This window comes from Lacerta agilis, chromosome 14, assembly GCF_009819535.1.
Source record: "Lacerta agilis isolate rLacAgi1 chromosome 14, rLacAgi1.pri, whole genome shotgun sequence".
Taxonomy (NCBI): domain Eukaryota; kingdom Metazoa; phylum Chordata; class Lepidosauria; order Squamata; family Lacertidae; genus Lacerta; species Lacerta agilis.
Window position 1 is genome coordinate 15175936 of NC_046325.1, and position 22257 is coordinate 15198192.

Below are 22257 nucleotides of genomic sequence, written 5' to 3' on the forward strand. Positions count from 1 at the left end.
CTGGATAAGCCCAATAACTGTTGTGTCATCAGCAAATTTCAAGATCTTAACCGATGGATCAGTTGAGGTACATTCATTTGTGTATAGAGAGAAAAGAAGTGGGGAAAGGACACACCCCTGGGGAGCACCGGTGTTGATTCAATTCTACAGAGGCATCATTGAAACTGTTCTCTGTAATTCTATAACAGCTTGGTACGGTACAGCCTCTAAGAGAGACAAGAAAAAGCTCCAACGAGCTGTAAGAATTGCAGAAAGGGTAATTGGTGTTAGCTTGCCTTCAATAGAGACAATTTATGCTACCCGAGTAAGGAAGAGAGCAGAGAGAATTGTAGCAGATCCTTTACATCCCGGTCATCATCTGCTTGATTTACTTCCATCTGGACGTCGCTACAGGACTTCATATACAAAATCGGCCAGGCACAAGAATAGTTTTTTCCCTTGTGCCATTAAATTGTTAAATTCGTAGTTGTATAGCTTAAGGGGAGGTAAAATATGGGTGGGGTTTCTTTACTTCTTTGTATTGTGAGAGGAACAGTGTCTGTATGTTTACATTGCAATGTAGCCGAAACAAATTCCAAGTATGTTGGAAAATGTACTTGGCCAATAATAAATTATTCCTATTCCTATTCCTATTCCTATAGCTCCACCACCAGAGTCTTGAGGGACTCATACTTCTTGGGCTCATACTTCTCAAAGTCAGCATAAGAGAAGGTCTTCTTGAAGGCAACTCCTGCCACCAGTTGGGAATCCTCCCAGGGCTCCTCCCTGCACCCTCTTGATCCCAATAATTTTGATCTGCAGCAGCTCATCCAGCATCATGATGGCATCCACCACCATCTTGGCAAAGAACTCTTTTTGTTGGGAAATCAGCTTTGAGCTGAAGGCTGTGCTTGCACACTTCTTCAGCAGGCTCTGCAGCGCCTCTCAGTCGGTCTTCTTGATCTTAATGGCAGTCTTCTTGATCTTATTCGCTGCCAACTGGGTTGCAGTGTGGAAGGCACAGATGATGATCTGGAGGTGCAGCCCTTCTTCCACATAGGGCTTGATTTGCTTTCGGAATTCAGCAGCTAAAAGTGTAACTGAAGTGGTGCCATCACCAACCTCTGCATCCCGTGATTTGGCAGTATCCACAAGTGTCTTTGCAGCAGGGTGTACCACACTGAGAAGCTTCAGGATGGTGGCGCCATCATTAGAAATAGTTTCTTTGCCTCTGTCATCATCAATGAGCTTGTCCATGCCCCGAGGGCCAAGAGGTCTGGACAGCCTCTGCTATGACTTGGTAGGCTTTGATGTTACTCACAAGCTGAGGTATCTCCTGGGAAGTGTCTGTGCCTTCCTTCAGTAGGATAACAGGCATAGGTATCATCTTGGCTACAGCCTGGTTGCTAATGGCCCCTCCCCTATTTCTTCTTCTTTGGGATCTCATTGCTAAAAACAAGAAAGACTAGAAGCGCAATATACAAATTAAGATTTTCAGGCTTCTGCAAGCAGGATTGTAGCAAATAGTGTGCATTAGCACAACTGTGGCCAGATAAAATCCTAGACACTCTGCTCATACCTTGCACATTCAATGAAAACACAACACACTACTAGTAACAGTAAGGTTTATTTGTTTCTTATTTTACCCCCACCCCCCAACAAAGTGTCTTTCCTTCTCTTCTGACCTCACACACCTCTCCCCCTTTTCTAGTTGGGAGCTATCCTCCCACATTGTGGATCATTCATTGAGAAGGGGCGGGTGAGCGTCTAGATACTTCCGGAGGCGAGTGGGATAATCGGTCATGACTCCGGAGACTCCATAGCTAAAGGCTTCCTCAAAATACTTATCCTCATTCAAGACCCAAAGAAGAACCTACACGGAAACAAAGAAGAAGAGATGACTGGTTTGAGTGTGGAGCCCTGAGTTGTTCTAGCTGATCACTTATTCATGCAGCTATTAATTCAGTCAACATTTTCCCTGAAAACAGGATGTTGGTGGTGGAGGAAAAGCCACAATAACTTCTCCGCAATCAGCAAGATGCTCTTTCTGGGGGGAAGAAGAAGAAAACTTCCTGATAAGGAAAAATCATGAGGATTGGAAAACACAAGATGGTTGCACTAATGCCACAGGCATCTGAGAACCAATATAGAGTGGGTTGTGTGAGCTCTGAGGTAGGAAGTTCCTGCTTGAGATTTCGTCTCGGTTATGAACTTGCTAAAGCTGCATTCCGTCGCATGCCATAAGCACCACTAAGCTTTCAAGTACACATGACACAAATCTGGCAACATGTGTCTTAATTATGCTACTGTTTCTACATCTTAGCTCCCTACCTGCAGTGTGGGAGTATTAATAATGGGCTGTAGTTTTAACTACAGAGAAGGAGAGCTGAATTACAGTGGTACCTCGGGTTACAGACACTTCAGGTTACAGATGCTTCAGGTTACAGACTCCGCTAACCCAGAAATAGTACCAGTTACAGGTGGGTAGCCGTGTTGGTCTGCCATAGTCGAAACAAAATAGAAAATTCTTTCCAGTAGCACCTTAGAGACCAAATATCCCTCTTCCCCTTGCCACCTATTGCAAAATACTTAAATACCGGCTAAAGCCTTCTAGCTCAGCCTTCAGCAGTTTCTGCTAAGGAGGGACTATAATCTCTCCCCAAATCCTGATTCCTCCAAGTTAATTTACCTGTATTCCTCTGTCTTCCAGATGCTTGAAAAGCTTTTTCCGCATGGTCACCCTAGAAAAGAAACAAAAATATGGAGGGGTGGGGTAGATCAGAGCAGTTCAAGTGGTAAAATTTGGGGGAGGGAGAGAGAACAAGAGAAACTGCCCCTTTACCTTTTACCTTTACCTTAACAAAACCACGACCCACTTTGACCTTAAAAAAGAGAAGAAGAAGAAAAGAACAGCAGCTAAAAGTGGAGATGGGGGAAAGTCAGGTGGGTAGGTCATGTGGACCTCCCTATCCTGATAGTTTTGAGCATCAGTCAGTTCTCTATAGTAGAGATCCAGAAGAGGGAAGAAGCAGGTGATGAAATGGGTCAGGTTTGGTGGTGAGCAGGCTTCTTAAGAACTGAGCAGGTAAAGTATTGCTTGCTTTCACTCACTTGTGGGCAAATTTAGCCAACAGTGCTCCAAAGCAGCCCTTTTTTACTGGAAAATATGTCCTGCAATTAAAGGAAAACAAAAAGGCAGCAGAGTTAACACATCACTGAGAAGTCCTCATTTCCTGCCATTCCTCTTTTAAGCTATCAGTTCCAACACAGTTTCATAAAGCCCAAGAGTCACTCACTCGTCACACCCACACTTTTTCTCAATGAGCATGACATTTAAATTAACTTAACTCACTTGTTATACTTCTTATAACATATAAATATGACATGGGGAAGGCCTAAGGGTACCAGGAAAAGCCTGTCATGTCCAGCTGAACTTGAGTCGCTTGGTAAACCTGTGCCTGAACTATACAACCTCAGACTGCAAGCAGGGGCTTGAATGAATGCTCCTCCAGCTCAAAATAAAACTTGGAATACTAAGGAAATGGCTAGGCTACAAACTTTTCCCCAATATATCAAGTTTCTTTCTATTTGTTAAAAAGGGCTACGTTTTTATTAATGGGTTATCCATTATACACAAAATTACAAGTAAATTATAGGATACAGAAAGCAGGAGTGATCTGGACAGCCCAGCTTGCAAACCATTGTGGAAGAATTATACATCACACTTACAGGTAGGTAGCCGTGTTGGTCTGCCATAGTCAAAACAAAATAAAAAATAAAAAAAATCCTTCCAGTAGCACCTTAGAGACCAACTAATTTTGTTCTTGGTATGAGCTTTCGTGTGCATGCACACTTCTTCAGATAAGCTCATACCAAGAACAAACTTAGTTGGTCTCTAAGGTGCTACTGTAAGGATTTTTTTGTTTTTGTTTTGACATCACACTTAGTTTTCACTTCCCTTTCAGTCATCCTAATAAATATAACAGTATTAACTGTGCAACCAAAAAACAGCTATAGAGGAATAAAAATATTTTGATAAGATTAAAAGCCTCATGTCTATTCTAGTTTGGGCATAGTATTATTACTCAGTAAAAGAGGCAAATGGTAGTTAGGTTTCAAGAAATAATATTCTCTCTTTTTTGTACCTCTGGCCACCAAAAGTTGTTTGCTTAATTGGTGCATAATTGCAGGTTCTCAGGACATATTAAGGCCACGTGAAACAGATGGGACTTTGGCAAACCTCCAGTGCAGAGCAAAATCTAGCTTGGCAGTGGCAGGAATACTTGGACCAGGGTGTTTTTAAGTTTAAAAAGGGGCATGCTAGGCTGTTGTTGTTGTTGTTGTTGAGATTATGTTGTTTTATGAAGAAACATCCCATCATGCAAGCTCAACTGCTTAATTAAGTGATGAGTTTTTTTAGAACCATGTCACTTTATTGCTCATGCTGCTCCTAACAAGCTGTTGGTACAATGTTTTAAACTGGTTCTCAGTACCTCATCCCCTGTGTGAAATCACTTGGACCTGACTTTCCTTCCAGAGGTACCTCACTACCTGTGTTTGGCTGGACCTTACTTCCCTTCCTGAGTCAGTAATAATCATTTCCTTTCCCACTCTTTCTGGTCCCAGATTTAGAGAGAGAAATTAAGAATGTGCATGACCACCAACATCCAAAAAACCAATGGATATCAGTGCCCGCAGTTACTGAGAGTCCAGTGGATAATCCAGCTCTGTCAAATAGTCTAAATTACACAAGCAGAGTCCTAACTGGATCAGGCCAAAGGTCCACCTAGTCCAGCATCTTGCTTTCCAAGAGGATCAGCAAAATTCCTCTGATGAGCCCACAAACAGGCCATGAAGGCAACAGTGACTGGTACTCAGAGATATTCTGCCTTCCAACATGGGCATTCCATTTAGCCATCATTCCCTCTGTTCTTGATGTTAAGGTGTGAATGCCGGTGCATACATAGCAACACACACACACACACACACACACACGTATCAACAGGCTTCTGGAGCCCTGAGTTTTGCAGATGGACAAAAAGTCTTGGAAAAAGACTTCCAGTTGCTGATGCTTACACCAGGAAAACTTCCGTCCAGTAGCACCTTAGAGACCAACTAAGTTTGTTATTGGTATGCGCTTTCTGAAGAAGTGTGCATGCACACGAAAGCTCATACCAATAACAAACTTAGTTGGCCTCTAAGGTGCTACTGGAAGGATTTTTTTTATTTTGTTTTGACTACGGCAGACCAACACGGCTTCCTACCTGTAACTAGAACTAGGAAAACTGTCCCTCAGAACCCTTACATTTCTCTTCAAATGCACAGACACACACATACACCTCCCCCAGCTTCTGTCACCTGTTCATAATGGAGGGCAACGGAAACTCAAGGAAGGTTTCTTTCAGCGGCACAAACGGCAGGAGCCCTACATAGTACAGGAGAAGGATCATGATGCCACGTTTAAGGGAGAAGATGTAGGGCATCTCTGTGTTCTGGGGGATGGGTAAAGAGAAGAAAATGAGGTGAGGCTTTTGTGGTTTCTAGGCTTAATAGCTGGGAAGAAATACGGAACCTGTCGTCATCACCCCAACTGATCCCTTCAGCTCATCGGTTGCTGGGACATATCTGTGGGTATCGTACATCTGCACTGCACATTTGAACATTTATCTTCCCACAAGCAAGCCTATGAGTTGTAGGGTTGTAAGAATTCCCTGTGGGAGCTCCTGATACCTTGCACAGATGTACACCCCCCAGGGTCATTGACAGAGGAACCTGGCAGCTTAACAAGTTGGAACAATGTGGGCAAAGAAGCAAACAGATAAAGCAGGAAGCTGTCTCCTAGCCATGCCCTGATTGATTTATTATGGCATGTAATTTTGACCCATGCCTCATTTTTATTTTTATTTATTTTTGCTATATGAAATGAGTCCTGTATAGTCTTAAAACCTGCATACTATTCTACGGTCAGAAACCTGGACCAATCAAAGGCATTGCTTCATTTAACGGTGCCAGCATATCAGTTACAGAGAGCCCAATAGCTGTGAAGGTGGATGAAAAACTATCAATAGCATACAGCTGTGCAGCATTTCTTCAGTACTTTCCCATCAAAGGTGGCCCAGATGGTGATGTGGGAGCGACTGTATTCTCGGACAAGATCTGCTACCTGTGCGCAAGAGGAAGAAGGCAGAGCAACATAGATTCAGTTAACAGGTTTTTCTCAAAAGCACTGACTTTCTGTAGTTGCCTAAGTCATGGAAACTGAATGGAAGATTGTTGTGGGAAGGTAAAAATGGTCTCTCTAGTAAGTCTAGTTACTAATAATTGGTGTGAGCTAGGTGCCTGGACCAGTGCAGTCTATTCTACACAGTCCATCCCTTCAGAGGTTTTAATTAATTTCAATTTGGTAGTTGACTACAAAGATCAGCATCCTTACAAAGATCGCTGAGTTATATGAATGGGAGGGAAATCCTAGGGAAGGGTAGTACCCAGAGCAAAAACAAAAATTGAGCCTTGCATAGCACCTTAACCGCTAGCAATTTATTGTGGTGTGTGTTTTTTTGGACTAGAGCCCACTTCATCCAAGGATGCGTCTGATGAAGCGGAGTGCCTAGTCCCCAGAAGTTTGTGCTACAATAAATCTATCTTTGTCTTTAAGGCAGAGCTGTCAACCTTCCTTTTTTTGCATTGGGAAACGGCCATAGCTGTCAGATTTCCTTTTTTTTTTTTTTGCAAACGGCGCTGGAATAAGGGAATTTCCCGCAAAAAAACGGAAAGTTGACAGCTATGCTTTAAGATGCAATGAGACTCCTTTTTGTGAGTGGGAGAGTGAAAATGTGGAGATAGGAGAGCAGCACTGATGTTTCCTAGGTTAGCCTAACCCACTATAAGGTGTGATGAGCTGCGTCCCTTATTAGGAGTAGGGTGAGGTCTGAATATTGAAAGGGGAGATTAGCAAAAATCTGGGTGAGTAGCTTGTTGCCCCCATACCTTTCGTATGAGTTCGTCGCTATCCTCTTTGATTTCTACATTGACTGGTACTCCTGGGAATTCCTTGAAAACCTCCTCCAAGCGTGGAATCCGGTGGTCTTTGCCATGGGAGTAGGATCCTGTTGGAAGGGGTGGCTTATGCAGCAGGTGGAGCATACTTTTCTGGTCCACAACCCCCCAACACACAGCACCCCTCAACCCAAAGCAGCTCTACTCCTCCTACTCACCTGGGGAAAAGGTCACCTCCAGAGAATCCTTATAGGGTGGCAGATCCTATGGGACACAATTAGGGTAAGGACTAAGAAGCCAGGAGGACACCTGGGTTTTATTGCGGAGATGTGGGATCGGGGGGGCTTAGAACATAACTTGGGGGTAAGGACCCCTGGGTTCTTTGGGATGGGGGCAGGTCCTGGAGCTAGAGCCATTGCCCTCCAGCAAATGGCCTCTAGGCACATGATTCAGTCACCTGCAGTGGACTTGTAAAAGGGTAAAAGAGTATTGGGAAATGATCCATAATGAATTGGGGGGGGGGTGTTTAAAAGTACTCCCCCCCCAAAAAAAAAAACCCAGAGTCTTTTCTGTTGGGGGTAATTCAGACTGAAATTCCCAGGTGTCAAAAAAAGGTTATTTATGTATGCCACTACTGCAGCCTGTGTTTTGTTAGCCGAAAAAAGGAAAATGAGTGAGGTCCCAACCAAAGAAGAATGACAACTTAAGTTGACAGAATATGCTCAGCTTGCAGACTTAACTTATAGAGTAAGAGAACAAGAAGAGCATACATTTAGAAAAGACTGGGAAGCGTTTATTGAATAACTGTGTACAGCTGAAAACGCTGGCAGTACTAAGATAACTTCAATAAGTTTTGATGGATCTAATAATGAAATACTGAATGGTTTAGTTTTTGTAAAATATGCAGGGATTGATTGTATGTAAAATGAACCATGGAAAGAGAAGAAGGGAAGTCATTGATATCTTAAGGATGTATGAAGGAATACTTTAAATTGTAACACAGAAAATTTAATAAAAATTATATATATATATATTTCAGCCACCTTGCTGGAGCTAAGCAGCTTAGGGCCTGGTCAGTGGCTGGAGGGGAGACCACCTGGGAACTCCACATTCACTACCTTATCGTCCTTCCTTCCTTCCTTCGTTTAGAATTATGTACAAACTGCTTAATCAAAGAGCTCTCTGTGGGGTACAAAATAAAATTGTAGATAAACCATAGCTAAAATCTGTGATATTAATAAGCGAATACACATTAAATAATTATAAAAAACACAGATATGATCAGAAAAAAATGTTTAAAATGAATGTAGTATGGGTTATGTAATTTCATTGGATGGATAGGCTTGATGAAATAAAGTTTTCAGTGGGCATCCAAAACAATATAGCATGGGCACCTGCCTAGTTGTCAAGAGGCAGGGAGTTCCAAAGGACAGGTGCTGCCTTGTGTTCTACCACAGACAAAAAGAGGGACGCAACTCTAATAAATAGGGGCAGGGTACGTCGCAAACCTTATAGTCCGTCTCGCTGATCTTGATGTTATGCCCTGTCTGGCGTTCCAGGTTGTCGTCATGGGACACAACCACAACCCCATCTCTTGTCAAGTGGCAGTCAAGCTCCAAGAGGTTTGTCCTCTGGGTCAGTGCGCTGGAAAGGCGGAGAGAAAGATCAGCATGGGAGGCTGGATGGCTGCAGCAGCAACATCACTGCAAGGCAGGATGGGGTGTAAGCGGGGGGGGGGGAACACTCACTGGCTAAAGGCTCCTAAAGTGTTCTCAATCTCTTCTCCAGCACCTGAGAAGAAAACGGAGATGTTGACAGAAGGCAGGCACTCAGCTTCCTAAGGGCTGCCATGGCATTACCCCGTTCCTCTTCCAGGGACACCAAGCGCCTGTTCTTTTTTGTGATCTAGGAATGCAGCGTTGCAGGTCTAGAGAACTTTGGGCAGAAACAAAGACATCTGCACCTGTCAGAACTGGGAGAGTGGGAGGGATAGCCGCTAGGAATTAAGGCTTCACACTTTCAGCCCTGGCTTGCTGCAGCACGCCACCCCATCCCTCCCAGACCTCTGTCAATGGCCTCCCAAGCGAACCCCCCTGCAGAACTCACCGCCCCGGTGGGAGACGTGCCGGCACCGAACAGGGAACCTGCGTGGCTTGTGGAGCAGATGTGGCTTCTTTCTCAGGCAGTGGGATGTCAGTGCATAGATCCCAAGGGCAGGCAGCCCAAACAGGAGTAACTGGAATCCCATGGCAGTGGTGGAAAGTGGCTAAAACTCCTTGGCTTGGTGGGTTAAGGCAGCAGAGGAGACGTCAGGCTCAGCCGGGGCCCACTGAAGTCTCTGGAAAGTGAATGATGCTCATGGATTAGGAGCAGAGCGGAGGGATTTCTTCAGGTCCTCTGGAAATGGAGAGAAATCAGGTGGGTTGGGACCTCTGAACTCCTGGGATCTTCTTGATCAAGTGCAATGTGTGATAAGTATAGAGAGCAGGACTATCCTGGCCAGGAGTGGCTGGATAAGCAGGTTGATGTGATTTTTTGAGGCACTGGAGGAGGAAGAAAAAAATGAGGTGTGGAGAACACAGAAACTTACTCCTCCTCTTTGCCTGTCAGGACCTCTCTAATCTTGCACCTGTTTTACCCGCTTGAATGACTGTATATATGCATATATAGCCACACACACACACACACACACACACACACACACGTCATGCTCCTGTCCCCTCCCCTCTTAATGGCAACCTCCACATTTTATAGACTGCCACTCCCTTTGGGGTAAAGAACAATTTTCTTGGCAGCTACCAGTCAGGTGAGAAGGTGTTCTGGTCCTTCCTTCTTTGAGCCACTTGACCTCATTCCTTTCTCCTTTCCTTCAAGAAGAGGTTGCTAGGAGCCCTTCCCTCCCACCATGGCAGCAGATCTCATTCCTAAAATTAATTAAATAAGGGCCTTTGTTAGATGTGAAATGATATGCATTTTTTTTACAGGTTGGCGTCAGTTAGGGATTCCTCTCAGTGCAAAAACTAACTCCTGAAAGGGGATTTCCCTCAGGATAGCAGCAAAGAGGATTGTCTTACGCTGATCTATCAGCTCTCCCGCTCTCCTTCCCCCAGTGCAACTTACCGGTACATTTAAAACAACAACCCTGCCCTTTAAATGCAAAGACACAGGCAGCATTTAATATCAGCTGCAGTTTGTGGAAAGAGACGGATCTCCCTTCCGGTCTGTATCTCGTGCCACCTTTCTGGCAGGAGAAGCCCAATAAATATTTAACTATGGTTGAGATAAGATGAATTTCGCCACCAGCTTATCTCATGGGGAAAAGGGAGAGTGTTCAAGTTGTGAGAGAACTGATGGGCCAGGCTTTTTTTTGGGGGGGGGGGCGGCAGCTCAGGAAGAATTTACATTTCCTTGTTGCTTTTCACTGCCCCCCACCTTTTTCTTTTTCTTTTTTTTAAATAAAAATACTTTATTTTATTGTTTCAAATTATAATACATACACATATTTCCAACAAAACATACACAACCTACAGACATTTTTCAACATCTTAAAAACCAAACACTCCATCATACTTTCCTTATCTTCATCACACTCTACCCACCACCTTCCAACACCCCACACCCCACCCTGTGCATGACTTCCAGTCAACTCTGAGCCCCCCACCTTTTTCAGGGTTTCTGCTTTCAAGTCTTTGAACTAGTTATATTGGGATGAAGGGTTCAGACCTTTCCACTTAAGGTTATGTCTCCTCAAGCTGCTTGAAATTAATTTAATCTTCCTCCTCTAAACAGCAGCTTTCTTGGGGGAAAGCATTTATTTCACCATGTTGTTGTTGTCACTGACAGTTTGTCTTATTGTGTAGAATAAGAAAGTAGCTTGGAAGGGGCCACATTGACTGTAAAGTCCTGCAGTGGGGAATCCCTTGACCTCTTGCTACTTGTTGCATTTCAGTTAACTGCACCTGAGGATGCCATTAAAACTCTTGGCAAAGTCCGCCCCAAAATGTGCTCACTTGACTCTTCCTGATTGGGAACAGGTTGCCTAGGAGGACTGTCTGGTTTGGTCAGTCCAGTGACTGATGCATCATTGCCAGAGGAACATGTTCCTTCTTCCTTAAAGGAAGTGGTGTTTTGACTCCTCTTAAATAAATCATCAGGGACGCGGGTGGCGCTGTGGTCTAAACAGAGCCTAGGGCTTGCCCGGAAGGTTGGTGGTTCGAATCCCCACGATGGGGTGAGCTCCCGTTGCTCGGTCCCGGCTCCTGCCCACCTAGCAGTTTGAAAGCACATTAAGTGCAAGTAGATAAATAGGTACCACTCCGGCAGGAAGGTAAACGGTGTTTCCGTGTGCTGCTCTGGTGCGCCAGAAGCGGCGTAGTCATGTTGGCCACATGACCCGGAAGCTGTACGCTGGCTACCTTGGCCAGTAAAGCGAGACGAGCGCTGCAACCCCAGAGTCGTCCGCGACTGGACCTAACAGTCAGGGGTACCTTTACCTTTAAATACATAATCATTACAACTTTCCTGACTGTATAGGCCGGTCTCTAATTTACAGTTAGACCAGGTTGGGGTATGTGTGTGTGAGGAAGATGCTTGAGCAGCAGCAGGACAACTCTTGGGGCACAGCTAATTATTCCGATCTGCAGTGGGTTACATTTTAAATACATTTTTGAGTGACTGTTCCGGTTTGCGAACTATTTTTGGATGCCAAACATCCAATGGGGTTTCCGCGGATTTGGTTTCTGAACGTTTTGGAAGCTGAATGGACTTCCGGAATGATTCCGTTTGACTTCCAAGATACAACTGTACCACCTTTCAGTCAAGGGGGTTCCCAGGGTGGTTCACAATAAGATATGTAATAATGAAAACAATGCAAAATAAGTATTAAGACAGACAATAAGAAAAGACAAGACAAGCAGCACTTAAAAGCAGCAAGTTAAAATGGTAAAGTCTGCAATCGTACGCATGTCTACCGAGTTCAATGGGGCTATACACAGGTAAATGTGTATAGGATTACAAACTTTGGATCAAAACTTAAAAGGCCTGGAAGAAGCAAAAGGTCTTTGTCTGGCGCCAAAGGAATGGGGAATTCCATAGACAGGGCAACACCATTAAAAAAGCCCACTTGACAACTCCTACCAGAAGACAAGAGGGAGTGTGAGTGTGTTCTAATGGGCAAGCTCTGTCAACTGTCAACTGCCAACTGGCAGTTCTTGTTGGGGCTTTCAGAGTGTGTTCTTGTTTAATATGGGAGTGAGCTGTTGAATAAACGCAGTTACATTGGGCTTCTGACTTTTCCTGAATATTTAATAGTGTTGATCCTTGTTTTACACCATCAGCTATCTCCCCCTCCCCACCTCCTCCAGTCTGGGCTGATGTTTGACTGAGTACCTGGGTGGGCAGAGCCGAGTCACATCTATCCCACCCAGCTCCCCCACCCAGGTCTTGGAGTTGCACACCTGGCCAGCCTGCTCATCCACTATCCAGTCGTGGATCAGCATGGTTTTATTATGGGCGGACCAGGCTGTTGGTGCCAGTGGTAGAGCATCCATTGGTACCATGGATAGGAGGAAGCTTAATGGCAGGTACTGTGTTAGGTGATTTCTGGGAGACTTGTAGGAATTGCCCTTGGAAATTCCTCTTTCCAGGATGATGTTGCCATGAGTGATGCTGTATGGTGTCATCCATATGTTGACGACATCCAGCCCTAGTTCTTTCCTGCCCACCACCTCCTTCGGTTCCAGGCAAAGTCGTGAAGTCCCTGAAAAGTTGCCTGGATTTGATAATGGACAGAATGAATTCAATCCAAGTTGGAAATGGACATGGAGATGATGGCGGCGAATTCAGGGGACCAGATGGCTGGGGAAATGCCTGTTTTCAGATGGGATTGCACAGTCCCTGAAGGAGCAGGTCTGCAGTTAGGAGGTACTCTCAGACACACAGCTTTGCTTCTGGAATCCCAAAGGCCCCAGAATGCCTTTTTAAAATCTTCATCTGATTATCTAGCTGTGCCCACTATTGAAATACAGACATTTATGCTGGGTATAAGGTAAAGTAAAGTGACCCCTGACCATTAGGTCCAGTTGTGTCCGACTCTGGGGTTGCGGTGCTCATATCGCGTTACTGGCGGAGGGAGCCGTCGTACAGCTTCCGGGTCATGTGGCCAGCATGACAAAGCCGCTTCTGGTGAACCAAAGCAGTGCACGGAAACGCCGTTTACCTTCCCGCCAGAGTGGTACCTATTTATCTACTTGCACTTTTGGTGGGCAGGAGCTGGGACCAAGCAACGGGAGCTCACCCCGTCGCGGGGATTTGAACCGCCGACCTTCTGATCAGCAAGCCCTAGGCTCTGTGGTTTAACCCACAGCGCCATGCCTTTAAAATACATTCAAAGCACACACACTGCCGCAAGGAATCCTGGGAACTGTCGTTTACACCCTTACAGAGCTACCCTTAACAAACTACAGTTCCCAGGATCCTTTGGGAGTGTGCTTCAAAGGTATGGCTTGTATGCTGTCTTAGCTTAGTTTGTCTTAGTTACTTCCAGGTTAGACTGTTACAATGTGCTCTGTGTTGAGCTGCCCTTTGAGACTGTTTAGCGCAGCAAAGTTGCTTAGGGTCTTTTGTGAATGAAAGGCTGGCACCCGCAAGAAGCTGGACCTTGTCAAGTTTCTGCCCCTATACTGTGGAATATCCTTCTCCAAGATGTTTGTTTCTGCCCTGATGTTTGCTTCTTTTCAGAGATACGTAAAAATATATTTTGTTCTATTGGAGCTTTGAAAATGCGTCTCCCTCTTGAGGGGTAGGTATCACTCTGTTGGTTAGTGAATTGCTTTACATTTCATTGCTTATAACAAATGGTGCTTCGTTTTTAATGTCTGCTTTGTAGAGAACTGAAACACGGGAAAGAAAGAAACTCTTCCTCAAACTCATATTCCAGGCTGTGCCCAGCTAAGTGGGACCCCTTGTATGTAATGAAAATCTCAGCTCTGCCTCCATCTGCAGGCTTGTCTGTTTTTTTTTTTTTTGCTACTTCCTGATCTCCTTTGTACCTTCCCCCAAACATGTTCAACCTTTGCACCTGCAGCACTATCTCTCATGCAGCTTCTTCCCAGCCCGATTGGCTGAATGAGCAAGCCTAAGGGGGATGACAGCAAAGGCTTTGGTTGCCAGGGGAACCCAGCAGATGCAGTCCCCAATTGCAGTTGCCTAGCAACTGTGGGGCACCCTGTCTTCATCTCCCCAACCTGACAAAATAGCTGGCTGGGCCCAGAGTGCCAGCAGTGTTTGGTGCTTTTGGGGAAGATGCCAGCAGCTGAGGCACAAATGGCCCACCTGCCCAATAGACAGTCTAACGTGTGTTTGTGTTTGAGAGAGAGAGAGAGATTGGCGCTGCTTCTTTGTTGCTTGCTTTTTCAAGCAACCTATAAGAGACTGAAGAAATGAAGTGTGAAGGTTAAGAATTGCTGGGTACCTTGTTGCTGTGATTTTTCCATGTGTTACTTGGTTACAGTGCCATTGTCTTAAGAGAGAGCTTTTCTAACCTTGAAGTGCCAGCGTGGTTTTGTGTGTTTGATTCCGAAGACCGCTTCAGATTTGTGCGATCGGAAAATATTTTGGTGCTCATGAAAATTGCTTTGATCACACCAAAGGCCCTTTAAATCCAGCGCCCTTGTCTCCCAACAGCCAGGTGGCCCTGGGAAACTCCTTGCCACACCTGTGTTGTTTTGCTCTAGCCCATGGGTTGGCAAACTAAGGCCCCGGGGCCAGATCTGGCCCAATCGCCTTCTAAATCCGGCCCGTGGACGGTCCGGGAATCAGCGTGTTTTTACATGAGTAGAATGTGTCCTTTTATTTAAAATGCATCTCTGGGTTATTTGTGGGGCATGGGAATTCATTCATTATTTTATTTATTTTTCAAAATATAGTCCAGCCCCTCACAAGGTCTGAGGGACAGTGGACCAGCCCCCTGCTGAAAAAGTTTGCTGACCCCTGCTCTAGCCTCTAGTAATCAAAGGTAGACTGCCTTTGAACGTGGATGCTACATTCTTACCTAATGAAACAAGTTACCATCATTAATAAGACTCCCTGTTCCTCTGTTTGTGGTGATCATCGCATCTTCTGATCACAACCACAAAATAATACTTTGAATCAAGCCGAACCTCAGCCTCCAAAGTGCTTTCTGTGTTGTTGTAATTCTCACAAACTAGCTGTAAAGCAGATCAATTTTTTTATCATCGCCATAATGTAGATGACTAGACAAGGCTGAGTAGGACTGAGAGAATATAACACCTCCTGACTGTGCTGAGGCAAAGAGAAGATTTTGAGCTGAGAACAGCATGACTCACAAGTCAGTCTCTAAGACACTAGCACCAAATTTTCAGTGCAGCAATTAAGTTCCACAGGGAAGGGAGATGTAGGGACACAGTACCCCACACTTTTGTTTGTCCTGTGCCTATAAAGCACAGCTCTGAGCAGTTTTCTGTTGCCCCATGCTTCCTAGGCATGGGTCCAAGTGGTTTTCTATTTGCCTCACTGCTTTCCCTGGGAAAACCCACTCTTTACCTCTGAATTGGAGCAAAAGCCAGCCTGCAGAAAACCCAATTGAAGCTTGCTCCAATTCATCAGTAAAAATTGAGTTTTCCCGTGGGAAAACAGCAGGACAGGCCGAAGTCTGGATGAGCCCTGAGTTGTGGTTGTCTGGTAGCGTTGGTCAGATTTTGCACTCAATATTAATTTCAACTGACAGCTGCCAATCAAATGACTATCCCCATTTTGTACCAACGGTATGTCTAGCTGACCACTGTGGAAGTCCATCCAGCTGGGCTCGATGGAGCTTTGGTCTGACCCTGTTTATATTAGTGGATATGCACACTTAAGAGACTTCCTCATTCCATGTTGTTGTTTTGTTTCCGAAAGGTATTCAAGATAATTCACCCCTGCTATACTTCCAGTGCGGCAAAATGGTGTTCTCTCTCTCCTCTCCCTCCTTTAATGCACTTCTGCAGATGCTGGTTATAATATGGGCTTTACTTATTGAGCTGGAGCATAGAAGTGGCGTCTCTTGCCTGTTCATCCTGTACACATTCTTACGGTAAGAGCATGGAGGCGGAGAGAGGCATTATTGGTGGAGAACCCAGAGGCCTCCATCTGGCAGCAGCCCCAGGCAGCATAGCTGGCAATCAGGGATGGTGGGCGTCCATCAATAAGTGGAAGGGACACAGCTTCCCCACTCCTTCTGGTCTAGGGGCACTTAACTTGCTGAATCTCCAAGCCCATGTGGGTCTGGCTAGTGCCTGGAATTAGGGGACCCACTGGGAGCCCCTCTCTGTTTAATCCTTATGAAGAGCACGGGATATAAATATTGGTATATAACTCTTTAGAGCACCCCATACACAATGAGAATGAAGAATATTTTCCGGAAGGGCCAGAAGACACTTCAGGCATCTCCCAACTAGCCCTGCCCCTCCATGGATTTGCCCAAGTCTGCCTGCCCTGGGCTACCGCTCAGAATAGACATTCCAGGATAAGAGGCTTTCAAAAACAGATCTATAAATGGAAACAATCAGTCAGAGGTGAAATAATTTAAAGGGGGGAGTTTCCTTTCTCAAAAAGTGTGTGTTTTGCTTTCAATAAAAATAAAATAAACAAGCAGTGTGGGAGTTTTTTTTCCAAACTGCTTTTCCCTGCATCAATTTCAGCCTGCTTTGACAGACATTATTGCCTAACCAAGACCTTTGCATGAGTCTAGATTAAAATCTCCAAACATAAAACATTTTATTGATGTGCATCCAGCTGCTTGTTAACTTTTTTTTTAAACATACTTCCTCTCCACTCTCCTGCTTTCATGTGAGTCAGTCCCTGCTCACTTTTCCCTATTCACTGGTGACTTAGATATTTTGGATAATGTCAGCTGTACACATGCTAGAGGAAGACATCTGACGCAGCCCATTCCAATTTCCTCTGAGGGAGATGCAAATCTCTAAGCATGCTTTAGAATTGTCCTTAATTTGGTTAGCATCACCTTGTTCACTGCTGCCGGAACACAGAGGCATACCAAGCCGCTTGGCTGCCGGGGGCGGCAAGCCAAGCAGCACCCCCCAGGGGCGGGGCCTCGCTCCGTAGCGTATGCGTCATGACATCATGACGCATACGCTACGGAGCGCAGCCCGGGCGGACTGTGCATGTCCACAGCAGCCTGGGTGGACTGCGCATGTCAGCACATGCGCAGTCCTGCCAGTCCTGTGGGCTGCTGTGGACATGCACAGTCCGCCCGGACTCCCAAGCTGCCTCCTGGCACCCCTTCCGTGCGGCGGCTGCTCACGCGGAAGGGCTGCCGGGCGGCAGCTTGGGAGTCGCACTTGCGGGGGTGGTGGTGGCACAGAGTGTCACCCTCCCCAGGCTGGAACCCAGGGCACACCGCCCCCAACGCCCCACCCTCAGTACGCCACTGCCGGAACAGAGTGCTTTAGGAGTGTTCAGAACACTTTACATACCATGCCACAATCCTGTAAGGTTGGTCATAGGAAAGCACCTTAGTTGAACCATTGGCTCATCTCACTCAGTTAGGAGTAAGGGAAGAAGAAGAAGAGTTTGGATTTGATATCCCGCTTTTCACTACCCGAAGGAGTCTCAAAGCGGCTAACATTCTCCTTTCCCTTCCTCCCCCACAACAAACACTCTGTGAGGTGAGTGAGGCTGAGAGACTTCAGAAGAAGTATGACTAGCCCAAGGTCCCCCAGCAGCTGCATGTGGAGGAGCGGGGAATCGAACCCGGTTCACCAGATTACGAGTTTATTGCTCTTAACCTCTACACCACATCGACCTTTGACATTCCAGGTGTTCCTGAACTGCAGGTCCCAGCACCCATGGCCATTGACCATGTTTGCTGGGGCTCACGAGAGTTGTAGTTCAGCAACACTTTCAAGGTGCTTGTCTTACAAAGTACCTGGAAGATAATGAGATCCCTTATGCTCTGCCTTGATCACTGAAATTCTCAGGGGCACTTCTGGTGCTTTCCCCAAAACCCCTGAGGCTCAGGTGGCCTTTGCTTGGGTCTGAGGCTTTCGTATGACAGGCCTTGCCCTGTGGAACTCCTTGCCCCTAGGGGTTTGGGAGGAACCACCCTTCTTTCAGACGCCTACTGGAAATGTTTAGGCAGGCCTTTGCAAGATGCATCCCCTCTTATTTAATCAATCGGTATTTATTTTTGTTTTTTTTAATGGATACCTTTTGCTAAATATTTATTATTATAATTGTATACTGCTTTGATACATTTTTATTAAACTGCAGATTATAAATGTGTAAATGCCTGGAGGGTCAAAGGTTCCCCAATCCTGAGCTCAGCATTGACTGCTCTTTCCTGGCACCTGCTCTTTAGGAGGGGGTTTCAGAACGAGGCTTTGCCTATCTCTGCCAGAGCTCCTTTTGCATCCGAAATATCTGCTCTTCCACTGAGCTCCAGCCATTCTCCAGAGTTACCACCCTCATACTGGAACTGTAGGGGCTGAGAGAAGAGTGAGTCGCTTGCCTAAGGCTACCGCACTGGTTCATAGCTGTAGGGTTTGGTTTTTTTTGAAGCAGTTACATCCTAGCAGTCGCTATGCAGCACACTCTACCAACCCTCAGCTTTTCTTAAGCAACAGAAAGCGGCAGCTCTCTAAATATTTCTCAAAAACCAAGAAAGCAGAGAGACCCTTGAGTAGGCTCGCTTCTAGCTGAGAACCGCAAGAGGCACAATCACTCTTGCCGCCAAAGACGTGCAAAATACAAAACTATATTAGTGCACTTGTGAAGAGAGACACAGGCGCAGCCTTTTTCCTTTATTTCCTCCCCCCCACACACACACACAATTCCTAAAGTGAGTCATGCAACTTCAAGCTGCCATTTCAGATGCCTTACAAAAAAAACTTCTGTCTTGATTTCCTCTGATTGTAATGCTTTCTTGCCATAATGGACCATGTGCATAATAGGATGCCTATTTATATTTCTAGCCCCCCCCCCCCATCTTGAAGACTTGGGGCAAGTGCCAATAAAATATTTGTGCGCATAAAACAAGCAATTAAAAATTAATGGTGGTAGGTGGGGGATTTCAACCTCAGCTGCTGAAAGCCGGACCCAAATGGAAAGCTTCCCTAAGAGGCTCATGATTCGGTGAAGTTATGGAAGAAGGCCTGGCCCTATAACCACAGAAGTGGTCTTTTGGCCTGCTCTTCTAAATAATTTTATTCTAGACACCGGCCAAGAATTAGAAGTGCTCTCCAACTGAACACAGAGGACTGCTCTCAATGTACAGCTGAATGAAGCATAAGAGGTAATAGAATATGCTGCATTACTCCAGATGGCAGGTGGGGTAATACCAAGCTCAGGTGTGGTGAACCTTTGGCTCTCCAGATGTTTGCTTATGTATTTATAACCTGCAGTTTCATAAAATATCCCGTCTGTAAAAACACCTTTCTGCAAGTCGAAAACAAGCTGATCAGGCTGAGCTAAAACCTCTCTCCCCAGTATGCTAGCTTTTTCCTAGCAGTGACTCCTTTCTAAATAACAAGCGCGGGTGGCGCTGTGGGTTAAGCCACAGAGCCTAGGGCTTGCCAGTCAGAAGGTTGGCGGTTCGAATCCCCGTGACGTTCGAAGCTCCCGTTGGTCGGTCCCTGCTCCTGCCAACCTAGCAGTTCGAAAGCACATCGAAGTGCAAGTAGATAAATAGGTACCACTCCGGCAGGAAGGTAAACGGCGTTTCTGTGCGCTGCTCTGGTTCGCCAGAAGTGGCTTAGTCATGCTGGCAACACGATCCAGAAGCTGTACACTGGCTCCCTTGGCCAATAAAGCGAGATGAGCGCTGCAACCCCAGAGTCGTCCGCGACTGGACCTAATGGTCAGGGTTCCCTTTACCTTTACCACCACCAGTCTAAATTGATAGTTCATTGTACCATTTTGTTCTCCTACATGTGTATACAAAAGCCTCGGGGGGGGGGGGGAAGCCCACCACTCCTAGCTATAAGGAATTTGAATATATTTCAGTTACATGCCACTTCCTGGTTCAAACTTTCAAACACTCGCTGTCAGCTTCAGTCACCAATTGCCCAATACTGTACAGTCTCTTTTGCCTACCCCCAATAGAACACCCCAGAGAGACCTCTGTGGTACAGTCACACCGAGAGAGGAAGTTGGTCAGCTCAGCTGAAAGCCCATGCCCCAATGGTTAGATTTCCTGGTGTCAACACACTGGGTTAAGTAAGAAACAGGTGGAGAAATTTTTATTTTTGTTATGCAAGGACAAACTCCTGGAGTTTGGCAATGAATATGAGATAGGTATGACGGTGAGAGGTGGGTGGGAGAAAGAGAATGACTCAAATGCAGACTTCTGTATTGCTGATTAACTAACACCCCCCAAGGCTGAAGGGATTGATGATGTATTTATATTAGCCATTTTGTGATATACGTACCAGAAATGTAATTGCAAAATAGCAGGCAGACAGGTCAAGAGTGTTTCAGAAGGCATCTGAGATGTGCTAATGATTAAATTGCAGGCTAAGCCCTGCAAAGGGTTCACCACAAAACATTTCCTGCATTCGCAACCTGGTAAGCAATCTTCCATAATCAAAATACGTTCCTTCGTGGGTGCTTTAGTGGCAGAGGAAGAACTCTGCCAAGTGCCAAAATGATGTGGTATAAGCCTCTGCTTTTTCCAGCACAAGCCTGTCATGCAGATTGCAAGGGAATGTATTTCCCCCACCAACTCACAGACAAAACACTTCACGTGGTTTTGGAGCCACTGGCATATTGGTTGTTGCAGCATGGGAGACCCAGCCTTGTAAGGCTCAGTCGTATCAACAAGCGCACACATTACAGATCTCACAAGGAGGCAGCCTCTTGTGTAGGACACCAACTCCCAGTCAACTCTTGGATGGAACAGGGCCTTCTGTCATGGCACCCACACTACAGAACATCTTGCCTCAATAAATTTGGGTAGCCCATCATCTGCTTTTGGAAACCTGTTCAAAACTTTGTTCAGGCTATAGCTTAGTAATAGGGCAAATGCTTTGCACTCAAGAGAGTCCCAGTTCAGATGCTGAAATTTCTAGTTGGGGTCTGAAACCCTATCAAATCGCTTCCTATGCTCCACGAATGTGTGTTCCGTTGGCCATTCACTGCCTGCTGCTTTTAATATTTTTACTGGGGTGACTTATTTCCTCTGTGCTTTAAAATGTGCATTTTATTCGTTAAGTTGGGGTCTGCTCCGAAGGGGCAACAAGACAAGCTCCCCCCCTCCCGGTAGCCCTAGCCCAGAGAATAGTACTTCAACTGTGTTTGAAAAGCTTATTGCAAGGGTCTTGTACACATTTATATTTTATTCCATGGAAGAGACATGTGCTCCGTTTAACATTCTCTTCTTTCTCAGTTTTTAAATGATCCTATTTTTAAAAACACCTTAATAGAGGATGCTACTATTCAACAAATATGAGGGACAGGAAATAAAATTTAGATTGAAAGAGCTGGCTCTAAAAAAATTTAAATGATGGCAGTATTCAATAACTTCTGAACGGGACAGGGATTGTCTTATTCCTGAACTCCCCCCCCCTCCTGCCACAAGTCTGCTGTCCCTTATACCTCAGCTGACAGCAACTCTGTGGCAGACAAGTTGGTGCCACTTGCCAACTCCAACATGTGCAGGCTTGGTGTGCTGCCATCTCCACTTGGGGACAACAGCAACCCATCAGACAGAGCAGACAAGTAAAAGCACCAGCTCTAGCTGTCCCCTTCCTACTTCCCCCTTGTGGCTTGGAATGCTAACTACCCGTTAAATCATTGAGTGAGTAGCAATCTACGTCAGGTAAGGAGGATAGATAACTCATGCCAGCATAGAATCATAGCACTGTAGACTTAGAAGGTACACCAAGGGTTATCCTGCAATGCAGGCTGCAAGGCAGCGACTTCCAGGGCAGCACTTGGAATGGGAGGCTGTAGCAGCAGCTTTTAGCTTTGAATTCTATCAAATATGGAATTGCTTTCTGGTGCGTTTTTGTAATCCTGGAAATACCTAGTTTTTTTATGGGCAAGTTTACCCTTGGTCACCGTTGTAAAACTCAAGAAACACACAGATCTGTTTACAGCCTGCAAGATCCAAGACTGGAAGCAGTGAAGGCAAAGGTGAGGATTTTGCAGTCGTGCAGCCGTCCCCGCTGTCAGCATATCCTGTCCCAACACTCCTTTTGCACCCTCTCACCACAGGCCACTTCCTTCCTGCTACAGTCATGTCTATTAAGATACTGAACTCAAGGC

The 22257-nt window shown here is 45.6% G+C and overlaps 1 protein-coding gene and 1 pseudogene across 1 annotated transcript; both read right to left on the reverse strand.

The window, feature by feature from the left end:
* Positions 1-635: 635 nt before the first annotated feature.
* LOC117057525 lies at positions 636-1366 on the reverse strand (annotated as a pseudogene).
* A 221-nt stretch (positions 1367-1587) lies between these two features.
* Positions 1588-9616, reverse strand: GDPD3 (glycerophosphodiester phosphodiesterase domain containing 3). Its single transcript, XM_033169451.1, has 10 exons — positions 9082-9616; positions 8724-8766; positions 8484-8619; positions 7194-7239; positions 6967-7085; positions 6053-6142; positions 5338-5471; positions 3091-3150; positions 2669-2720; positions 1588-1852 (listed from the first exon to the last, which is right to left on the reverse strand). The coding sequence occupies exons 1-10, from the start codon at positions 9221-9223 to the stop codon at positions 1718-1720; spliced, it is 957 nt and encodes a 318-aa protein (XP_033025342.1). The 5' UTR covers positions 9224-9616; the 3' UTR covers positions 1588-1717.
* Between the last annotated feature and the right edge of the window lie 12641 nt (positions 9617-22257).

Excerpts from the sequence above, each read along its gene's own strand:
- GDPD3 (XM_033169451.1), bottom strand. The coding sequence starts at position 9,223 with ATGGGATTCCAGTTACTCCTGTTTGGGCTGCCTGCCCTTGGGATCTAT. Across the intron at positions 7,240-8,483 it reads TCAGCGAGACGGACTATAAG|GATCTGCCACCCTATAAGGA; the intron begins GTTTGCGACGTA and ends TGTGTCCCATAG. Across the intron at positions 3,151-5,337 it reads TTGCCCTCCATTATGAACAG|GACATATTTTCCAGTAAAAA; the intron begins GTGACAGAAGCT and ends CTTTAATTGCAG.